The sequence below is a fragment of the Palaemon carinicauda genome, chromosome 41 (genome assembly GCF_036898095.1).
Source record: "Palaemon carinicauda isolate YSFRI2023 chromosome 41, ASM3689809v2, whole genome shotgun sequence".
NCBI lineage: Eukaryota > Metazoa > Arthropoda > Malacostraca > Decapoda > Palaemonidae > Palaemon > Palaemon carinicauda.
This window is the reverse complement of record NC_090765.1, coordinates 49,430,682-49,451,625: the sequence shown is the minus strand read 5'-3', so window position 1 is coordinate 49,451,625 and position 20,944 is coordinate 49,430,682. Positions and strand designations below refer to the sequence as shown.

Below are 20,944 nucleotides of genomic sequence, written 5' to 3'. Positions count from 1 at the left end.
GGATAATCCTGGTCAAAACTAAAGTGGGAGCTACCAACCACCCTAATATCACAAGCTTTCACTTTTAAACCTGGTAGATATAAGCTTCATTCAAGTTCATGAGCATCTTCAATAAGATTCTTCAATAAAGAATAACAGGATCTTCTTAGAGTATACAGTATTGCTTTAGTAACATACTTGAAACAATTGTCTGACCTGTTTAGACTTCTTAAGCATATATTCAATGTTCTAACTATACAAAGAAACTTATTACTACTGTTTATTCTCAAAACAATTGTCGGAAGCAATAATATTAGTATTGTACGAGGTAATCTTTATTTTCAAATATTTTTGCTTCCCCACAGTTAAATCTCACTAGGATAGGATAGCCTGCAAATCACTTGTTTAGCTGTCACAAAAGCTAAAAACACTTAATGGTGACCTTATCAAGTTTCAAAATGAGGGCCTCTTAAATACTTCAGTACTAGTTTATCCACAGTTAATCAGCTTTTTCAATAATGAAGAACATAACAGTATCCTTAATTACACTGCTGACAGCTAAATCCAGACCAAATTGTTGCAACTCTGGAAGTTAATACAGATCTGTATCCTTTATTGTTGGAACATTAAAACCTTTATCAGATTGTATCTAAGAAACTTCAAAAACCTTAATAAAGTTTTCATAATTAGTTTTCATTGCCAATATTTTTGTACTTTTAAACATGTTACGTAGGTATGTAACTGATGTTAATATAACCTATAGTATTTGTAGATGTAATGAGTCTAGGTTTCGAAAATCCGCTATCTCTAAGGATACGATGGAGTTTCCAAGCGGTTAGCTGTGGCATTAGGGTTTTTCGTGAACTAAATGTGTGTGTGAATGTTTGAAAAAATCTATCTTGTACAGTGACTGTGGTTTTTTTTTTTGCCCCTATAGGCTGTAAACCCTATCTTTCTAGCCAAAATAGGATATACGAATCATCCTTGCCTTTTGAGGACCCTGAAACTTGTTGATAAATTGACAAATCAGGGCAATGGGAAGGAAAGCATGAAATTATATATTTGATCAATCTTGTAGTAAAGCACCCAATGCCAAAACTTGAGGATCCTTAACTGGAGAACAATATGTACTGTATACAGCTTTTTACTCATTAACAATGCAAACATCCCTATCATCAGTTTTCCTTATTACTTTTTCCTTGCTTTACATTTTTGTTTTAGGAACTGTGTGGCCCACAAGTACTTTCCTGTTATCATTATTATTATTATTATTATTATCATTATTGCTTGCTAAGCTACAACCCTAGTTGGAGAAGCAGGATGCTATTAGCCTGAGGGCCCCAACAGGGAAAATAACCCAGTGAGGAAGGGAAACAAGGGAAAATAAAATATTGCACGAACAGTAACAAATTCAAAATAAATATTTCCTATATAAACTATGAAAACTTTTAACTAAACAAGAAGAAGAGAAATTACCATATAGAATAGTGTGCCCATGTGTACCCTCAAGCAAGAGAACTCTAACCCAAGACAGTGGAAGACCATAATACAGAGGCTATGGCACTACCCAAGACTAGATTACAATAGTTTGAATTTGGAGTGTCCTCCTAGAAGAGCTGCTCACTATAGCTAAAGAGTCTCTTCTATCTTTCCCACGAGGAAGTTGGTCACTGAACTATTAGAGTGCAACAGTTAACCCCTTGGGTGAAAAAAGAATTGTTGGGTAATCTCAGTATTGTCAAGTGTATGAGGGCAGAAGAGAATGTGGAATGAATAGGCCAGACTATTCAGTATATGTAGAGGCAAAGGGAAAATGAACCATAACCAGAGAAGCATATATATATATATATATACAGTATATATAAATGTATGTATATATATATATATATATATATATATATATATACATTTATATATATATATATATATATATGTATATATATACATATACACACAGTATACATTATATCTATATACATATATATATATATATATATATATATATAATATATATATATATATATATATATATATATATATATATATAAATATATATATATATATAAATATATATATATATATATATATATATATATATATATATATATATATATATATATATATACATTTTTTATGATAAGAAAACATACCTTTCCAATCCTGAACAAATTCCTACATACTTACAGTAGGACTACATAAAAACCAATACCTCATATCTAAATCAGGGAGAAAGAAGCTTGACTGTCACTCGTTAATGATGAAGATAGAATGAGTTATGGGGCTTAAGTAGCTCTTATAAAGCTCCAGACGAGGGTCTAACCAGCAGTATGAGCATGATACTGTGTTGCTTGGTCCTCAGGAGGAGCGTGATACTATCGGGGTTGAGAGAAAAATATGGATTTTTAAATCAAGGTCCATAGGTTGACAATTAAATTGAAAAATATTTTTAACACAAATAGGGATTGAAACTATGACACTCAGATAAGAGGCTAGGGCACTACCAATTGATCCAAGCGGCGCTGAAACGGTAGTTGGAACTTGCATGCTACCATTCTATAATCTCTCTAATTATATATTTCAAAGTCATAATTTATATATTCTCTGTAAGCCAATAAGGACCCTCTCAAAAACATTAATGTTACTGGATTAATAGGCTGAATAAGGCCAAAAGAAAAACCTGATGCTTTACAATAAAAGAGGAAAGAAAAAGGAGTGTCACTAAAACTGAACATATTACATAAGAACATAGCACAGAAGATGACTAGGTTAAAATTAGCAGGATGGGTAAGATGTTGAAGGATCTTACCATGTAAGCTATAGGATCCTCGTCACTTTTTTTTTGTTAGTTGTATGCACAGTAATCCCACTTTGAACTGAAGCATAGGACTATCCCAGAAAAGGGTTTCTATGATACAGAGTAAACTACACTTTATACATTAAATACTGTATCGAGTAAAACAATACAGAAAGTAGGAGATGGATGATCATTTGAATCACAAAATTACCACATTCATTAGGATAACCAATACACCACAAAGATAGGTACAGATCCAAGGACACAAACTTGACTAGCTGTCACCTATCAAGTGTACACTGTGAATGACACCTCTCACCACTAACACCTGTTCTGACCTATAACCCAAATGCTTGAATTGATAAAACACTTGTGGAAACATTAGAGCTAAACCTTCTCTACTATCCCTCATATTTAAAATTCCATGAATATTTTTTTTTCTTGTTTTATCTACAGTGCCTTATTTTCCATGGTTGAATGAACAATAAAATGATAACTTATCAGTAAAACATAAGAGATATGCACAGATAAATGTAACTATTAACAAGGCAATCCCAAATCAAATTCTTAACCAATTCTAAATAATTCAACTACCTGGATGCACATTCAAATAAGGGATCTGCAACAAACAAGCATACTATATCATGACCAATATATAATTACAAATAAAATTATACAGAGGAATGCATATTTACAAAAACAAAGAGGTGATAATTTTTAAGCAATTTTGCAATATGAAGGCTTCACTATAAAAAACACTTTGAAAATCAAAGTTAAACTCACTCGATTGAGCGGTGACTACAACTGTCTCTCTTCTCAATGTACACTGGCTTGAGTTTTTGTAACACCTTTCTGACTCCTGGCTATGCAATGTACAGGAATGAAAAAAAAGACACTATCATATCAGTTACTGTGCTCCAAACCACACAAGATAACTAGTGAATATATATTCAGGTTGACTTCTGAGTTAAGCCTACAAACATTATGCTATACATTTACAGTACTGTACTGTATTAGTCTATATATGAAAGCACTGTTAGCATATTAATGCATGCTGGTTACACAAGTACAATATATTTTATCATGTGTATTTGTACTTTATATTCTCTAAGATATTATTTAACTGACAATCTGAAGTTAATATGGATTTCAGAGACTGTGAAAGCTAAAATCTTGGAAATAACTTTGTGACAAATGCTGGTATCGGTAAGAGATTTCACAACAGTTTGAGAATTTACAGGATTATCATGAACTGCTAATTGTAAAAAAGAATGACACTTGTCCCTGTACCTGTACCAAAAGGCAAAGACTGATTTTCCAGACATGGAAATGAACACGACTAGTAACAATGTCTGCCATATATGAGATGCAGTCTTCAATTTTTGTATGCCACTAGGATATTGTTTATTCATAAATATATATGTGTGCATATATATATATATATATATATATATATATATATATATATATATATATATATATATATATACATACATACCTGTATATATACAGTATATACACACATACATAGAAACATCGATAGACAGGTGAGGATAGGTAGGAAAAGGAAGAAGGGTTGGGAATAGAGGAGAAGGGAAAGGGTAGGTGTAACTTTTCATACATCACAGACATTACATTACTAGTTGTGTACATTTCTGGGTCTGGCAAATGCAGTCATTGCCTCTTGGTACAAAGACAAGTTTCTATATTCTTTACAGTTAGTGATTCATGATACTCTTGTAAATTCTTACACTATGTGACATACACTATAGCAAAATCCATCACTGATAAGAGTATTCATTACAAAGTTACCATGAAAACAAGCTTGTATAGTCTAAGAAATTTATAGTAGGTTTCAAAGCTAAAAAAAAATGTGTAAATTCTTTTATATAAAAGAAAAATAACAAATTTGTAAGTAATTTGTATTTTTCCTAGTAAAAAAACCTGGAGCTATTTATAGGGTAAAGGGTATACTTTAAGCTACGCCGAAAGTATACCCTATACCCTATAAATAGCAGAGGGTTTGTATCTACGCCGGAACAAATATATTATTATTTTATCGATATGAATTCTAGTTATGCAGAGTTAAGATGACAAATTCGTAGATAATTTGTATTTTTCCTAACTATACAAACCTTTGCTATTTAATGGGGGTATTACTTTCAGCGTAACTGAAATGACGAGCCCTTAATTTTTAACGAGGGTTTACTACCCACACCGCTAGTTAATGGGGGTAGGGGAGGGTAGCTTGCTATCCCCCCCCACCCCCCTCTCACACACCTGTGCTTGAGCTCACTTTGCTTGGAGGTAGGACTTCAAGGGGGATAGGGCTGGCGGGCAAGTTTGGTTAAATAGCTAAGGTTTGTATAGTTAGGAAAAATACAAATTATCTACGAATTTGTCATTTGTTCCGTAACTGGAATACAAACCATGCTATTTAATAGGGGGGACTCAACCATTAGGAAGGGTCAACGTCCCACCCAGTCTGGCTTTTGGCTTTGCCCGGGGACTCCTTATTTGAGTGTAAGCACCCAAGAAATAAGGAGTCCCTGCACCTCCCTAGAACCTTGCTACGCAAGGTCTGCGGCCTACGCAAGCTGTGTGTGTGAAGTTATGAAGAAGTATGACTTGTCCTAGAAAGTTGTTCTGAAGTACTTTAGATGGAAACTTGTAGACTAGGACTTTCCCAATACCATCTCGTCAGGGTATGGAGACGTAACAGTATTAATCTTAATATTAGGAACACAAGGGAGCATGGTTTACCTGCAGTGGTTTGAGGTCAGCTATGCAGAGAACCCAGGATGCTGCTTTCCCCAAGAGAGGGTATGATGAAGAAAAGAATAAGGGCCAGTCAAACCTTTTCATTCATGCAGACTAAAACCGGGTAACAATGCCCTCAACCTTCTGCTACTTGTCCAATAAAGAGCTTGAGGTTTTAAACCAGCTGTTGTGCAGCCACCACAGATCTGAAAGAGAACGTATCGAGTCTCCTGTGGGTTACGTCTTGCAGGTAGTGGGATGTGAACGTTGTTTGACGTTTCCACACCCCAGCTTGAAGAATCTGCGCCACTGAAAAATTTCTTTTGAAGGCCAGGGACGTAGCTATGCCCCTGATATCATGTGCTCTGAGGCGAGGTGACGGAGGAGGGTCTGGATTCAGTGCCAGGTCAATGACCCTGCGAATCCATGCAGAGATGGTGTTCTTGGTGACCCTCCTCTTAGTCCTTCCTGTGCTGACGAATAGTGCTGGACACGAGGACGGGCTGCGGCTGTTCTTTTGAGGTACAGCCTCAAGCTCCTTACTGGGCATAGTAAGAGATAGTCTGGGTCATCTGTTACAGTACGGAGACTAGAAATCCAGAAGGAGTCGAATCGAGGATCAGCTACTCCTGGATTCTGAGTCTTAGCTATAAACTCATGGACGAAGCTGAACAGTACCTACCCCCATCCCCTTGAACATCCCCTTGAATGGGCAATGTCATACGAGAGACCACGAAGTTCGCTGACTCACTTGGCCGAGGCCAAAGCTAGCAGGAATACCGTCTTCCAGGTTAGGTGCCGATCAGATGCCTGGCGTAATGGTTCATAGGGAGGTCTCTTAAGAGACCTGAGAACTCGAACCATGTTCCATGGGGGAGGTCTCACTTCCGACTGAGGGCAGGTAAGTTCATAACTACGTATGAGAAGAGAAAGTTCTAGCGATGAGGAAATGTCCATTCCTTTAAGCCTGAAGGCGAGACTTAAGGCTGAGCGATAGCCTTTCACTTCCGAAACTGAAAGGCGCATTTCTTCACGCAGATACACGAGGAACTCCGCTATTGTTGGAATAGTGGCATCGAGTGGAGAGATACCCCTTCCACGACACCAACCACAGAAGACTTTCCACTTTGCCTGGTAGACTGCTGCTGAAGACTTTCACAGGTGTCCAGACATCCTGATCGCAACTTGTTGCAAAAATCCTCTCTCAGAGAGGAGATACTGGATAGTCTCCAGGCGTGAAGCCGTAGTGAACCTACGGCTTTGTGGAAGATGTTGGCATGTGGTTGTTTGAGTAGATTGTGTTGTGGAGGGAGTTCTCTTGGTGGCTCCGTTAGGAGTTGCAGAAGGTCCGGGAACCATTCTACGTGATGCCATAGCAGAGCTATGAGGGTCATTGAAAGATTGACCGATGTTCTGGTCTTGTTGAGTACCCTCCTCATCAGACAGAACGGGGGAAAGGCGTAAACGTCGATGTTGTCCCACCGTTGTTGGAAAGCATCTTGCCAGAGCCTTGGGGTCTGGGACTGGGGAACAGTACAGCAGGAGCCTAAAGTTCAGGGCCGTTGCGTAGAGGTCCACAGTCGGAGAACCCCACAAAGTCAGGACTTTGTTGGTTACTAGATGATCCAAAGACCACTCAGTACTCATTATCTGAGATGCTCTGCTTGGGTTGTCGGCGAGCACATTCCTTTTGCCCGGAATGAAGCGTGCCGATAGTGGTATTGAGTGAATTTCAGCCCATCTCAGTATCTCTACTGCTAGATGGGATAGTTGCTGCGAAAAAGTACCTCCTTGTTTGTTGATGTAGGCCACTACTGTGGTATTGTCACTTATCACCACCACAGATTGACTTGCCAGGTACTGTTGGAACTGTTGAAGGGCCAGAAAGACGGCCTTTATCTCTAGGAGATATATGTGGAGATACTTTTCTGACTCTGACCAGAGGCCTGAGGTCGTGTGGTGCAGCACGTGGGCCCCCCACCCTTTTTTTGAAGCATCCGAAAACAGCATCAAATCCGGGGGGAGGACGAGAAGATCCACTCCTTTTCGTAGATTCTCGTCTGCCACCCACCACTGGAGATCCGTCAGTTCCGCAGGTCCAATGGGGATCTGGATGTCCGGGGAGTCGTGGACGCCTTCTTTACAAGAAAGAGTCGACTGAAGAAGCCTGGAGATCCATCGAGGACCTCTTGGAGAGCGCTTTTCTTCAACAGGGTCTGGACTTCTGCCTGAAGGGCTTGCCCCCTTGCTGATCCCATGACACTGGATTCGTCGTCAGGGGAGGTAGAGATGTTATGAACGGAATGCGATATCCTAGACTGATCACGGAGATTGTCCAGGAATCGGCCCAAAGTTGCTTCCATCTGTTTGAGCAACTTTGTAGGCATCCCCCCCACTGGCGGACATGCAGAGGGACTGCCTATCCTAGTGTTTGCGGCCTCGGCTGCTCCCTCTAAGATTCTTGCCTCCCCTGGAGGACTTTTTGCCTTTCCTTTCTTTGACAGGAAAGCGCTTAGACACCAAGGTCTTCGCTACTGTTGTCGTCTTAGTAGTCTTGACTGGACGGGACTGCTGTGGTGCTGGAGGCTTATAGGGCTTGGATGTTAAAGCCCTATGAAGGAGGGAGTCTTGATGAGCCTTCTTCACCTCTCAGCAGCTTGTTCCACATCCTTAGGCTCGAACAAGACAGATCCCTCTAGGGAGGAATGTCTGAGCCTGTTGATCTCAGTGCTAGGGACCTTCTGATGGAGTCTCTCAGCTACTGCATTCCAACGTTTTAGGATGGTATTTGCCCACAAGTTCGAGACTTAGTGGGCCAGAAACTCGATCGTGGGAGTACCTGAGAGAAGGAAAGTTTCCATAGCTTTCCTGGTACGTTCTTTGGAGAAATCCTCAGAACGCATCAGGATACCTAAGGTCCCCAACCAGTTCGTGGCTTGTATAGCACACTTCGCAACTTTCTCCTGGTTGAGGATCTCGGCTGCCCAGAACGAGACCTGCCAGTTGGAGAGTCTCTCAAGAGGGACTCCCCTGGTTAGCTCTTCCAGCGAGTGGTGAAGAGGAAGAGCTAAACAAGGCTCCTCAAGGATCTCGAAGTACCTCCTCTGCTGTACGCGAGGAGGTGGGAGGAGCTTGTTGGTGACACCGGAACGGTTGGAGGAGGACATCTCAGAGAGCTGTTGTGAGATCTTGTCCCTGGTACTCTTAACCCCTTAAGACCAGGGCAGTGTTGCACTGGTCTTGGAGGGTTTCTGAGTACCAAAGACACGGTCAAAGACCGTGTCCTTGCCCTCTCAAGGAGGGATCTCTGGGTCAGAAAACCCGTCGAGAGCCCTCATTAGAGTCAGAACTTGCCAAAACGCATGTAGGACTTCCAGCGAAGTCTCCTTCTATCCCCAAAGCCTCTTCTTGGGTAGAGTCCAGACATTCCCCGAGTGGCTAGCTGGCTCCATCCTAGTCCTAGTAGAGGACTTCGGCAATGTTTTGGAGTCCTTAGATTCCTTCCTGGGAAGGATGTAGGACTCCAACATTGACGATGGTGGCACGTTCCTTTCAATCCTCGCCTGAGTAGACGCCTCGGCGCGAGAAGAGGTTTCCCCCATTGGTGCGATGGGGGAAAGTCTCTCTTCACGTGATTCCCTTGGGGACGGGAAATCTTCGTCCGAAAGGGAAGGAGAGGCAGTCTGAGGAAAAGAAGGAACCTGCCTCGAAGGTCTGCGTGGAGTCAGTTTCGCCCTTGGGGAAGTGACCGCATCTGGAACTCCTCTTTTTCTCTTCAAAGGGGTAGAAGAAGCCATGGTTCTGTGTCCCAATTCAGAGAAGACAGGCTTGAAAGCCTGCGTTACAGCTCTGAACAATGCACCGAACCAGGGCTGTTGGCTAACAGATGCGCTGTCAGACATACCCCTTGAAGGGACAGGGATTGAAGGATCCCTGGGAGGAGTCCCCCATCATTGGTGGGTTCGCCTGTGGTGGCTTTGGGATCCTGGACCCTCTGGATGTTTCCCTTCTCCCACAATGCGCGGTGGTATGCGCTTGCGGGGGAGGGGAATGAGGCGATGGTGATCATGCCGTGCGTAGTTTGGTAGTCTCACGCGCGGGAGGATATTGACGCTCACGCGAGGGAGACTATCGGGACTCGCGCGCGGGAGACTGTTGGCACACAGGCGCGCGTGAGGGAGACTGTTGGCGCGCGGGCGCACGTGCGGGAGACTGTTGGCGCGCGGGCGCACGTGCGGGAGAGTTCGCGCGCATCTATACCAGCCGTAGGGCGCGCGCAGGAGAAAGATCCCTAGCGCCCGGGCACACAGTTGAATCATGTGGGGCATGCGGGAGCGTGAGAGAATGTTGGCGCGCATCCTTTGGAGAGGATGGGCGAGCGTGCGCAGGGCGAGTGTGCAGGGCGCGCGCGTGTATCCTTGCGGATGCGTGCGGGAGAAGGCTGGCGCGCAGGTGAGCGCTGGCGCGATGGTACTGGTCGGCGCATGGGAGAAGCCAGCATTGCTGATTTCCCAGAAGTACTACTTTCAGTAGATCGTTGGCGCGCAGCTGGGCGCGGGCGCGTAGGAGAATGTTGGCGCGTAAGCGCAGAGCGTGCAGGAGAACGTGGGCGCATATGCGCAAGAGGGCGCGCGTAGCGCGTGATGGAACTATGCTCCTGTTGGAGCGTATGCGCGTTTTGGCGCATATGCCCTTGATGCCCTGTGTTAGGGTTTAGTGATGGGGCCTGACGAGCTACTAAAGAGCGTTTGTCAGGTCTCGTTGGCGCGCAATAGCGTGCTTACGTGGAGCCTTGTTAGGCCCATGTAGAAATGGTGACGGCAGGTCTGTTGGATGGAAGGTCGACGTGTCCTTTAAAAGGACGACCTTCCACCGAAGGAGATCACGTACGATCTGCAGAAAGGTCCAGGACCAGTGCAGGAGCAGTGATAGATGATTGGTCTCGAGGCTCCTCTAAGGTGGACTACATCGAAGATGTTGAACCAAAGAGGCGCCTCCTCACCGCAGGTGAAGGAAGGCGAGCCTTCCGACGAATGCACCCTCTGGGGGCCGTTGGATCAGCAAGCTGACCTTCTGCAGTCCTCCGAAAAGCAGTCTCTGTAAGTGAACTCCCCCGAGGGAGAGAAACACTAGCAGGAGAGACTGACGATGGACTTAGTTTACCCCTCTTAAGGTGAACAGGAACGGGAGAAACTAAGCCGTCAGCTACCGTAGAGTTTGGAGAGGCAGAGGTGATGGGTGATACCGCATTGGATACCTCTGACACCACAATGTCGACAAGAGACAGAGGATCAACCTCTGACGGTGACGACGATTGCTTGACAGCGGCACCCAATCGGATGTAGTTAAGAAAACCTCCTTGGAGGGCGAACCCGTAATCCCAAGGAGGACCAAAGCTGGAATGAGATTAGAGACATATCCTCCCCCGGGGGGAGAGGTGGAGCTGCTTCGCTAGGGGAAGCAACGTCATCTCTCGAGTCCCGAGGTTGGTAAACAATACATCGGTCTACGCTACCACTTGACGGTCTCTCGAAAGAGACCGACCGAGTGGGAGCTTCGGAGGAGGTTAGGGCAACGGAAGAAAAGGCCTTGGGTTTTTCTCCTTTCAAAGAAACCTTCAAAGGAGAAATATCCCGTTTGGACTTCTTCCGTCGTCACGAAAACCTCTCCCACTGGGGGATAGACCACTCCCTACACTCACTACACCTGTTGTTGCTATCACACCGTTGGCCCCTACAAGAAGGACAAAGGGGGTGAGGATCAGTTTCGACTGCCGACATGAATGTTCCACAGGGGCGGTCGGGAAACCCAGGGCAGGTGCGCATGATCGCAGAGGCCAACTTCATATATACAGAACTAGAAAAAGAAATGACAAAAGCAATTACATGGTTGCCACATGACGGCGAGGATGAGAGTGGACACGTCCGACCACCATCCGAGTTGAGAGCAAAGTGAGCTCAAGCACAGGTTTGTGAGAGGAGGGGGGTGGCAAGCTACCCTCCCCTACCCCCGCTAACTAGCGGTGTGGGTAGTAAACCCTCGTTAAAAATGAATGGCTCGTCATTTCAGCTACACCGAAAGTAATACCCCTATTAAATAGCGTGGTTTGTATTCCAGTTACAGAACAAATATAGATTTGTTAACTACAATACTAATAAATGTAGAGCTATATTTGAAATGATTGATAAACTGTAGTTTCAGTACTTGAACTGACACTAAAATTACAACATATAAAATACTATATTCATGGCAATTAAAAATTCTTGACACACATCTCTTTTGTTTCAGAATAAATCACTCCTGCGGGAACCAAGCTAAATATATATTGATGTATCTCTTAATCCATATGGTGTATCCTTAATCCAGGGGTTGATGAGGATAATGATAGAAAGGAAACACTAAAGTAAATTAAATAAAAAATCAATTCCAAACAAAGATTACAAGATGGAACATGAATTAGCAATGGAAATGTTTCTGTGTACACTATACTGTACAACATTATTATTATTATTATTATTACTTACTAAGCTACAACCCTAGTTGGAAAAGCAGTATGCTATAAGCCCTGGGGCTCCAACAGGGAAAATAGCTCAGTGAGGAAAGGAAAAAAGGAAAATAAAATATTCTAAGAAGAGTAACAACAATAAATATCTCCTATATAAACTATAAAAACTTTAACAAAACAAAAGGAAGAGAAATAAGATAGGAGAGTGTGCTCGAGTGTACCCTCAAGCAAGAGAACTCTAACCCAAGACAGTGAAAGGCCATGGTACAGAGGCTATGGCACTACCCAAGACTAGAGAACAGTGGTTTGATTTTGGAGTGTCCTTCTCCTAGAAGAGCTGCTTACCATAGCTAAAGAGTCTCTTCTACCCTTACCAAGAGGAAAGTGGCACTGAACAATTACAGTGCGACAACCCCTTGGGTGATGAAGAATTGTTTGGTAATCTGTGTTGTCAGGTGTATGAGGATAGAGGAGAATATGTAAAGAATATGCCAGACTATTCAGTGTGTATGTAGGCAAAGGGAAAATGAACCGTAACCAGAGAGGAGGATCCAATGTAGTACTGTCTGGCCAGTCAAAAGACCCCATAACTCTCTAGCGGTAGTATCTCAACGGGTGGCTGGTACAAAGAGAGCTGTTAGAAATTTAAAATGAATTAGCGAAAAATACCATTTGTAAAAACAAAGCAAATTTGACATGAAATTTTAAAAAATAAGTTGAATTGAAATACATACTGGTATTTTTTCACACAATTCATTGAAAAGTCAAATACCAAAATAAATATTCCTCCTATTATTATTGTCCTTACCACATAAACATTAATTTTTCCTTTACTTTACACATTTAAGAAAGATACACAAAACACAGTTATTCATGTAAATCTTCAAATGTAAATAAAATAGAAAAATCTACATCATAGTTTCCTAAGTACAAAACTGGTTTTAATTCCTCATCAGCAAGCCAAGTCTGTAAGAGTCGGGTTTGACTCATAGGGCTGGTTAATCTCCTCCTTTTAATAATAAAATAAAAACCCTAGCAGTAATCACAAATAAAGTGACTTAATCCCGAGACAAAATAATTCTTTGAAAATGGGAGAACTCGTATCGCTCTCTCAGAGAAGTATCTTTCAAGAATATGGGGATATCCAACTAAACCCATAAAAAGGATTAAATCAGAGAAGTGTTTCATCACTCCCATGTAGTAGAGATTTATTCGGGGAGGAATTGTTGACATAGACCAGATTTTGAATTCTCAATATGAACTAGACCTAAGTGTCTTTGTATGAAGTTTGGCATTTATCTTCTAATTGTCTTTAATAATCTGTTATGTAGAACATGGTTCATCTGCCTGGTCCACATGTTTTATATTTCAACTTTAATTACTTTATTTTTTCATTTGGTTTTTCCATGTAACGTGTGATTTTATTGAAGTGCTTACTGTATCAAAGAATCAAATGGTTTGGTAGACTGTTATTTGATTTTTTTTTCATATTCTTAGTTCAATATCTTTTTTCAATTATGTAACTTTATATTACAATACTGTAAAGTATTAAGGAATATTCAATACAAAGACTGACTTCAATTTTACTTCCAATTTAATAATTACCAGAAAAAATTAGACACAAAATTTCAAATACTGTAACTTGGTATATAACTCGGAGTAATTTTTCTCTTGAGAAAGAGAATAACAATTGAAACAATGTAAAAAGTTATGGAAAACCCAACTATGTCCACACAGGCGAAGATCTAAAATAAAGATACAGTAGAGGTTTTCTCTAATTACCAGTTCTTGAACTAATAGCAACAGCAGTAACATTTACAAAACAACCTTATAACATTAGGTTATATATTTGGTCGTAAGAAAACACTACTGTAAAATATTCAAAACTTTCCTTTAAAAGATTGTGAAAATATACAGTATATTACCAAAAAAAGGGATTTTGACGAAGGAAAAATCTATTTCTGAGCAAGGAACCTGTGTCGCCCAGTGAAATTCTCCTTAAAGCACCATTTCAAAGGTATAAATACTGCTAAATATACCAGAGAAAAAGGTTGCATGGAATGCTAGGAATATTCCAGCTCGCTCACCCCTAAAGGGTGTCGGTATTAAAACTGGGGCGAGTGATACCACTACCAGAGATCCCTTTCCAATTAGACTTCTCCCACCTAAAAATCCCCCATTACTACGAAGTGTCAAAAAATTGAAATTCTTATCTAAAAAGTAGTGTTATGAATGGTAAAACTACCAATTTTGAAACCTTCACACCTTCTTAAAATAATAATTAAAAGTAACTTCAGTATTGTACTTACTGGTCGGTCTTAAATCAATCTTCCTATGTGTCATCTCAGACTATTTGACAGCAGATGCATCTGGAATCAGGAAAAATTATGTATTCTAACTATTCATAAGTAGTAAAGAATTAAAAATTAAAAAAGAAAAATTTATTCCATTAAGTCTAATTTATCAAAAAAAAATACCATCCGCTAAAACCTTTAAACTGAAATCAATTTTTCATAAAGCACTTTGAAAAGTAAAAGCCTATCAAATCCTAAGTGCCAGCTTAAGGTCCTCAGATTGGGAGGAAAAAAAGAAAAAAATATCTCTTGCTACCACGTGTACTGTAATTGTTCAGTGGCCACTTTCCTCTTGTTAAGGGTAGAAGAGACTCTTTAGCTATGGTCAGCAGCTCTTCTACGAGAAGGACACTACAAAATCAAACCATTTTTCTCTAGTCTTGGGTAGTGCGATAGCCTCTGTATCATGGTCCTCCACTGTCTTGGGTTAGAGTTCTCTTGCTTGAGGGTACACTCGGGCACGCTGTTCTGTCTTGTTTTGGTAAAGTTTTTATAATTTATATAGGAGATATTTATTTAGATGTTGCTAATCTTCTTAAATTTTCATTTTTCCTTCTTTTCCTCACTGGGCTATTTTCCCTGTTGGGACCCCTGGGCTTATAGCATCCTGCTTTTCCAACTGGGGTTGTAGCTTACCAAATAATAATAATAATAATAATAATAATAATAATAATAATAATAATAGGACCAAGATAAGGAGCCTTTGTAATTTGTTGGGACTGACTAAAACATAACCACATTTTACCAGGCAGCAATCCGCTAGCGGTAATATTATTGGTGGATAAATAGATATATACTGTATATATATATATATATATATTATATATATATATATACATATATTTCACTAAGTATTTATTTGCGGTGAAAATAATTGTCATTTTAAAAGAAAACGGGCGTATTTCTAAAGGAAAATAACTGTTTAGAGCCTTTTTATATCAGCGGCCAGTTCCTCCAACTAGCATAAAATATGGACACAAACCAACCTAAGGTCCCCCCTCTAACCTAACCTACAATCCATACCCTTATCTAATCCCCTTAGGTGTGTATGTATGATAGCGGCCACCTGTATGTATGATTACGGCTAACTTGGAATACGGCAGTGGAAGGGGAGTCGCAGGGGGGCGTAGGCCCCCTGTTAGTTAAGTAGGTAAGGACACGGCTTGTAGGTTAGGTTAGGGGGGAAAACTTAGGTTAGTTGATGTCAAATTTTAATCTAAATAGGAGGAACTGGCCGCTGATATAGAAAGGCTCCCTCCCTTACACTGCCGTATTCTTAGTCAGCCATCATGATACAAACAGGTGGAACTGTTTTTCAGTAGTTAAGTTTTCCTCGTCCATAACTATTAAAAAATAAACCTAGCACCTATTGGGTTAAGATGAATCAATTTCAACTGTGATGGGGTTACGGTAGTTAAACCTTTCCACTGCACATACACACCATGGGCTACGATACCCTGCTGGCCTACATCTCAGCTTCACTCAGGCTCATTAATGAAGCTATATTAATCTACCAGAGTATCGGGTATCATTCAGCCACCCAACAGTGACCACGATTACACTTGTCCTAACTGAACTACAAGGTAAATCGCGTAATTTTTCCTTCATCTGGTACTCACCATAACTTTCGTGGTATCCAATGTAGTGACCGATTACAAACACATGAGAAAGGGCACAGGTAAAGTGGGCAGGGTATGAAGCAACCAACGGGTTCTGGTCCTTTCACAACCATAACAAAACACGGATCGAGTTCGCTTCACGTCATCACGAGTGTGCCCTTTGACAGATAGTGACTTCATATATGACGTCATTCAAAGCTGATATAAACAATAGATCTTGTTTTCGTTATATCGTTTTACTCCGCTTATTAACGATATGAAGTGTTGCGTCACTACTTGTGATAAAGTTCTATCATGCATTTAAATCATATGATGGTTGAAAAGGCAGGAACCAAAGCTATGACAGCCACTCCCAAGATCGTTTGATGGAGATACAGTATATATTTCCTCTCAATCCTACCTAACAATCTTCACCAGACAGTTTTGATGGCAAACTTTAATATCTATATCAAAATACATCAATCATACGTCAAAACATACATAATAATAATATTCAACTATACGTGCATCTTCTGTTGGAATCAGTGAAGGAATTTGAAAGTTTAAAAATATTCTCGTTTAGCGCCTCACATAATACTTTTTTGGATGTGGTCGATGTCTTGTGACTTTGACTTTGAATCATTGATAAATGCACTCAATTTCCTGTTTTGAAGTGAAAACTTCATCAACAAAATAAAGAAAAAATGAAATCGTAAATTTCTTTCTTGGATAAAGATATCCAGGATGAAGTTTGATTTTTTTAAGTTTCGACATTGTATGACGTCACAGTTTGCCTAGAATATGAAATATGTTGATGAGTGGGCCATATTGGTCTGCGCTGTGGCCGGGAAGACCATTCAGCCCCGACATTCAAATAGGAGTACGTCCGTTATTTGCATTACAAACTAAACGTTACAATGTTGGACAGCAAGTTGGATGATAGAACTCAGAAATGAAGGACGTGTAGAAAGCTAAGAAGTGGGTGCATTTGGTAGAAGGGACACTAAAATGGCCTTTTAGTAATACCTGCAATTAACTGCTTGAAGGACACAAACAGCACTAAACCCTCTGCTGAGGATTTTGATGACACTGTCGGTTGACATTTAAAGAAAAAATCGAAGACTTGCAGTCTGTGAATTTTTCGTGAATATATAACCTTTGGGCTAGACACATCCAGTTTCTGCAATTTTATAGTTAAAAGGTCACCACACTTTGTTTTAACATTTCTTTTATCAGTTCTTTCGTATTTCGTCTTTGTGAAACTTATTTTTCAAACGTGTTTTGTGATACCAGCAATATTATTGTGATTTATAGCACGAATCGTCATTGTTAATGACAAAGCAAGAATGAATTCTTGCATTTAATTATCTTGAGAGAGAGAGAGAGAGAGAGAGAGAGAGAGAGAGAGAGAGAGAGAGAGAGAGAGAGAGAGACAGAGAGAGAGAGAGAGAGAGAGAGAGAGAGAGAGAGAGAGAGAGAGAGAGAGAGATTGCTTTCATTTTAACTATTACAAACTATTGTTTTTCGTCTTATGCATGTTGGGTGCCACGCCCTTCAACTAGCATCTCTCTCTCTCTCTCTCTCTCTCTCTCTCTCTCTCTCTCTCTCTCTCTCTCTCTCTCTCTCTCTCTCTCCCTCTCTCTCTCTCTCTCTCTCTCTCTCCTGTAAATTTCATATCCCATTCTTCTATAAATAATATCAAACGGTAAAATCCTGATTTTCAAGTAACATTACATCATCCTAATGAACACCGAAACTTATGCAACATCTCCTTAGGCAGACATTATTCATAGCTGTCATTTCCCACATTCCATTGCACGCCAAACAACATTCATTTGTCATATATACATTTCAAGCGTAAACATTTGGAGACATCCGGCGTAATCCACATCATTTGTCAAATCCACACTTTCATAATAATAAATAAAAACGAAAGTATTTTCTTTCTGAAATAAAAAACATCTAATTCCTCTTATCATTATTACTACTACTAGCTGAGCTACAACACTAGTTGAAAAAGAAGGATGTTATAAGCCCAAGGGCTCCTTCAGAGAATATAGCCCAGTGAGGAAAGGAAACAAAGAAACAAATAGAATAGTGTGCCGGAATGTACCTTAAGTAAGAAAACTCTAACCTAAGACAGGGGAAGACCGTAGCACAGAGGCTATGGCACCACCCAAGAATAGAGAAATATTGTTTGATTTTGGAGTGCCCTTCTCCTAGAAGAGCTACTTACCATAGCTCAGGAGTCTCTTCTATCCTTACCAAGAGGCAAGTAGCCACTGAAGAATTACAGTGCAGTAGTGTTGTCAGGTGTATAAGTAGAGAGAAGAATATCTAAAGAATAGACAAATTATTAGGTATATCTGTAAGAAACGAGAAAATGAGCCATAACCAGAGTTTCCAATACAGTACTATTTGGCCAGACAAAGGACCCAATAAATTTTCACCGGTTGTATCAGAACTGGTAACTGGTGCGGTGGCCAACTTACTACCTACCAAATGTCAAGTGGGACCTTAGCGTTAGCAAATTTAGGAGTTGGTTGGATTACAAGGGTCACTGGCACCAGGTATTCATGCAAATGATGATCAACTGAGAGCACTGAGTCGGCTCTGCACTGAGTGAGAGAGAAAACTAATTCACTCGTATTCTCGCACAGCATTGGACTGCATTTCTAAAGGCTCTGGAACATTCCAAACTAATCTCGTGTTGACCAGATTTGTTCATTATATTTATTGAGATGGACTACAGCAAATCTTTTTAATACTTTGAACAGAATAGTTGTTGGCCCACGTTCTGTAAAATACAGATTTGTTCCACATTGGAGAGTTGCATTCTGTATTGAGACATTACAGAACGCCATTTGTTTTGTATTTGGCTGGCCGAACATCATTATGATAAAATCACAAGAGCGCAATTTCCTGTCAATCTTGTCAGACCGGAAAATTATGTCTCTTGTCAATGGTTGCCTTCCAAACCAGCAAGCTCACTTACACACTGAGTGTACCACCTTCAACAGGTTAAATCCAAACTCCTTGTAATCTTGAATCTCGAACAGAGATGCCATTGAGAAGGATACAAGGATTCTTTCCGCAGCAAAGAGCAACACATATTATTCATGGAAAGAGTAAGAAAGCCGTGAATGACTAGTATACATTTTTCCACGATTCAATGAAAATTTGTATGATGTTACTTTTTAAAGACCATCGTAGTTTAGCAGTGAAAATAAATCCTGGATTTTAATTAGAATAGTATTAAAGGAATAAAAGAAACTTATTGGTACACACACATCATCATAATTGGGTATTTTTACATTTATATTACATATAATTGAACAACTTGAATATCTCATTCTAATTTTGGTCGGTTATATATCTTTGAAAATGTGAAACCGATGAGATAGGCAACGCAGGTGAACGAAAAATCGTAGGGCTAAAAAAAAAAAAAAAAAAAAAAAAAAAAAAAAAAAAAAAAAAACTGGAGTAGTTATGAGTGATAAATCAGGCACAGCGATTTTGATGTGAAAGGGAAGGACATGGTCACTGACCTAAAGGCCGATGACATCTATAAGATGAAAGAAGGAAGTGATAGTTTGGCATGTGTTGTGAAGAGACAAACAGGTTATATTACAAATATTTTTATTATTATTATCATTAATATTATTATATATCAAGATAAAACACCAGTAGAACAAGTAGAATGATAAAAGCCCAAAGGTGATAAAAGAGAAAACCCCAGTTCAAATAAATTGAAAAGTAAAATATATTTGAAGGGGTAAAGAAATTGCAGTCATCTTCAGCTCGTTAATTCTACCGGTTCTGCCTCATAAGGCTTAATACTATGCAGTACTCTAGTAGAATCTTTATTCCAGCTGTAACCAGACTGTGGAATGATCTTCCTAATCAGGCAGTTGAATCCGTGGAACTTGAGAAGTTCAAACTTTTTGTCAATGATTTCATGTTCAGTAGGTTGACAGTCTCTATTCATTGTATTTGACGGATATATTTTAACGTTGTTACGGATCTTAGAATATTTTTTTCTATTTGTTACTTATATATAGTTTATCTGCTATTCCCTTGCTTCCTTTCCTCACTTAGCTGCTTTCTCTTTTGGAGCCTTTGGCCTTGTAGCATTCTGCTTTTTCAACCGGGGTTGGGGCTTGTAATAATAATAATAATAATAATAATAATAATAATAATAATAATAATAATAATAATAATAATAATATCTTGAGCCACAGCTCTTAATTGCATGTCGTAATTCCAATTTATATCAGATCTATTTTCCCCAAAAGTTTATATGCTGGCCATACTAAGCTCACCCACGTCAGTAAAAGAAGGCTTATTGAATTCCATTCTTAGATTGAGACCAAACCTGAGTTTTAGAATAAAGTGGCAAACCCATAGGGAGGCAGAATTATATCTATAAGAATGTAAAATAAAACCAGTAGAAATGAGTTGACGATTTTCTTGTATCGCCATGATCATTAAAGCTATACTACTCATGGCCACCCATACTAGGTTGGTTTCATGCGAGCGATCAGACTAAGGTCTCCCACCATCACTATTCCGCAGTGGCCAGCCTGGCGATAAAAACTGGCCAAACCCCAGACATGAATAAAGACATGTATGAGGCCTTTGTCCTGCAGTGCACAAGAAACGGCTGCATTTGTTTTTGTTATATATACAGTATATATCACAAAAATTATTGGTAACAGACATATGTGTTAAAGTATCATTTTTACTAGTAATATCATCAAAGATTCTTCATCTGGTATTTTAAGGTAATAATGTCATTAGTAGGCTATTACACCATTTGTTTAAGTAATGTCTACAACGCACCATGTAAATGCAGCAAATGTGAGAACACTAATTAAATCCACCTGTCGTAAGAGGCCCATCTCCCACCTTAGTACATGGTCCCTAAATTGCCATCCACAAACCCGGTATTAAA

The 20,944-nt window shown here is 40.0% G+C and overlaps 2 protein-coding genes across 9 annotated transcripts in view; one reads left to right on the top strand and one right to left on the bottom strand.

Moving 5' to 3' along the window:
* Positions 1 to 20,944, bottom strand: part of LOC137632617 (polyamine-transporting ATPase 13A3-like) — a 236,480-nt gene that overhangs the window by 149,885 nt on the left and 65,651 nt on the right. For 2 of the 8 annotated variants that reach the window (XM_068364671.1, XM_068364669.1), the window contains exon 2: positions 14,348 to 14,407. In XM_068364671.1, the coding sequence (XP_068220772.1) occupies positions 14,348 to 14,381 (34 nt within the window). In that variant the 5' untranslated portion in view covers positions 14,382 to 14,407. Of the gene's footprint in view, positions 1 to 2,785; positions 2,951 to 2,984; positions 3,082 to 3,556; positions 3,637 to 14,347; positions 14,408 to 15,833; positions 15,858 to 16,011; positions 16,187 to 17,016; positions 17,039 to 20,944 lie in introns of those variants that run through there. The other 6 variants (XM_068364674.1, XM_068364673.1, XM_068364668.1 and 3 more) reach the window with 6 other exon arrangements.
* Positions 19,527 to 20,944, top strand: part of LOC137632420 (glutamate receptor ionotropic, delta-2-like) — an 18,226-nt gene continuing 16,808 nt past the window's right edge. The window contains exons 1-2 of the mRNA XM_068364352.1: positions 19,527 to 19,611; positions 19,863 to 19,955. Coding sequence (XP_068220453.1) covers positions 19,527 to 19,611; positions 19,863 to 19,955 — 178 coding nt within the window. The remainder of the gene's footprint in view (positions 19,612 to 19,862; positions 19,956 to 20,944) is intronic.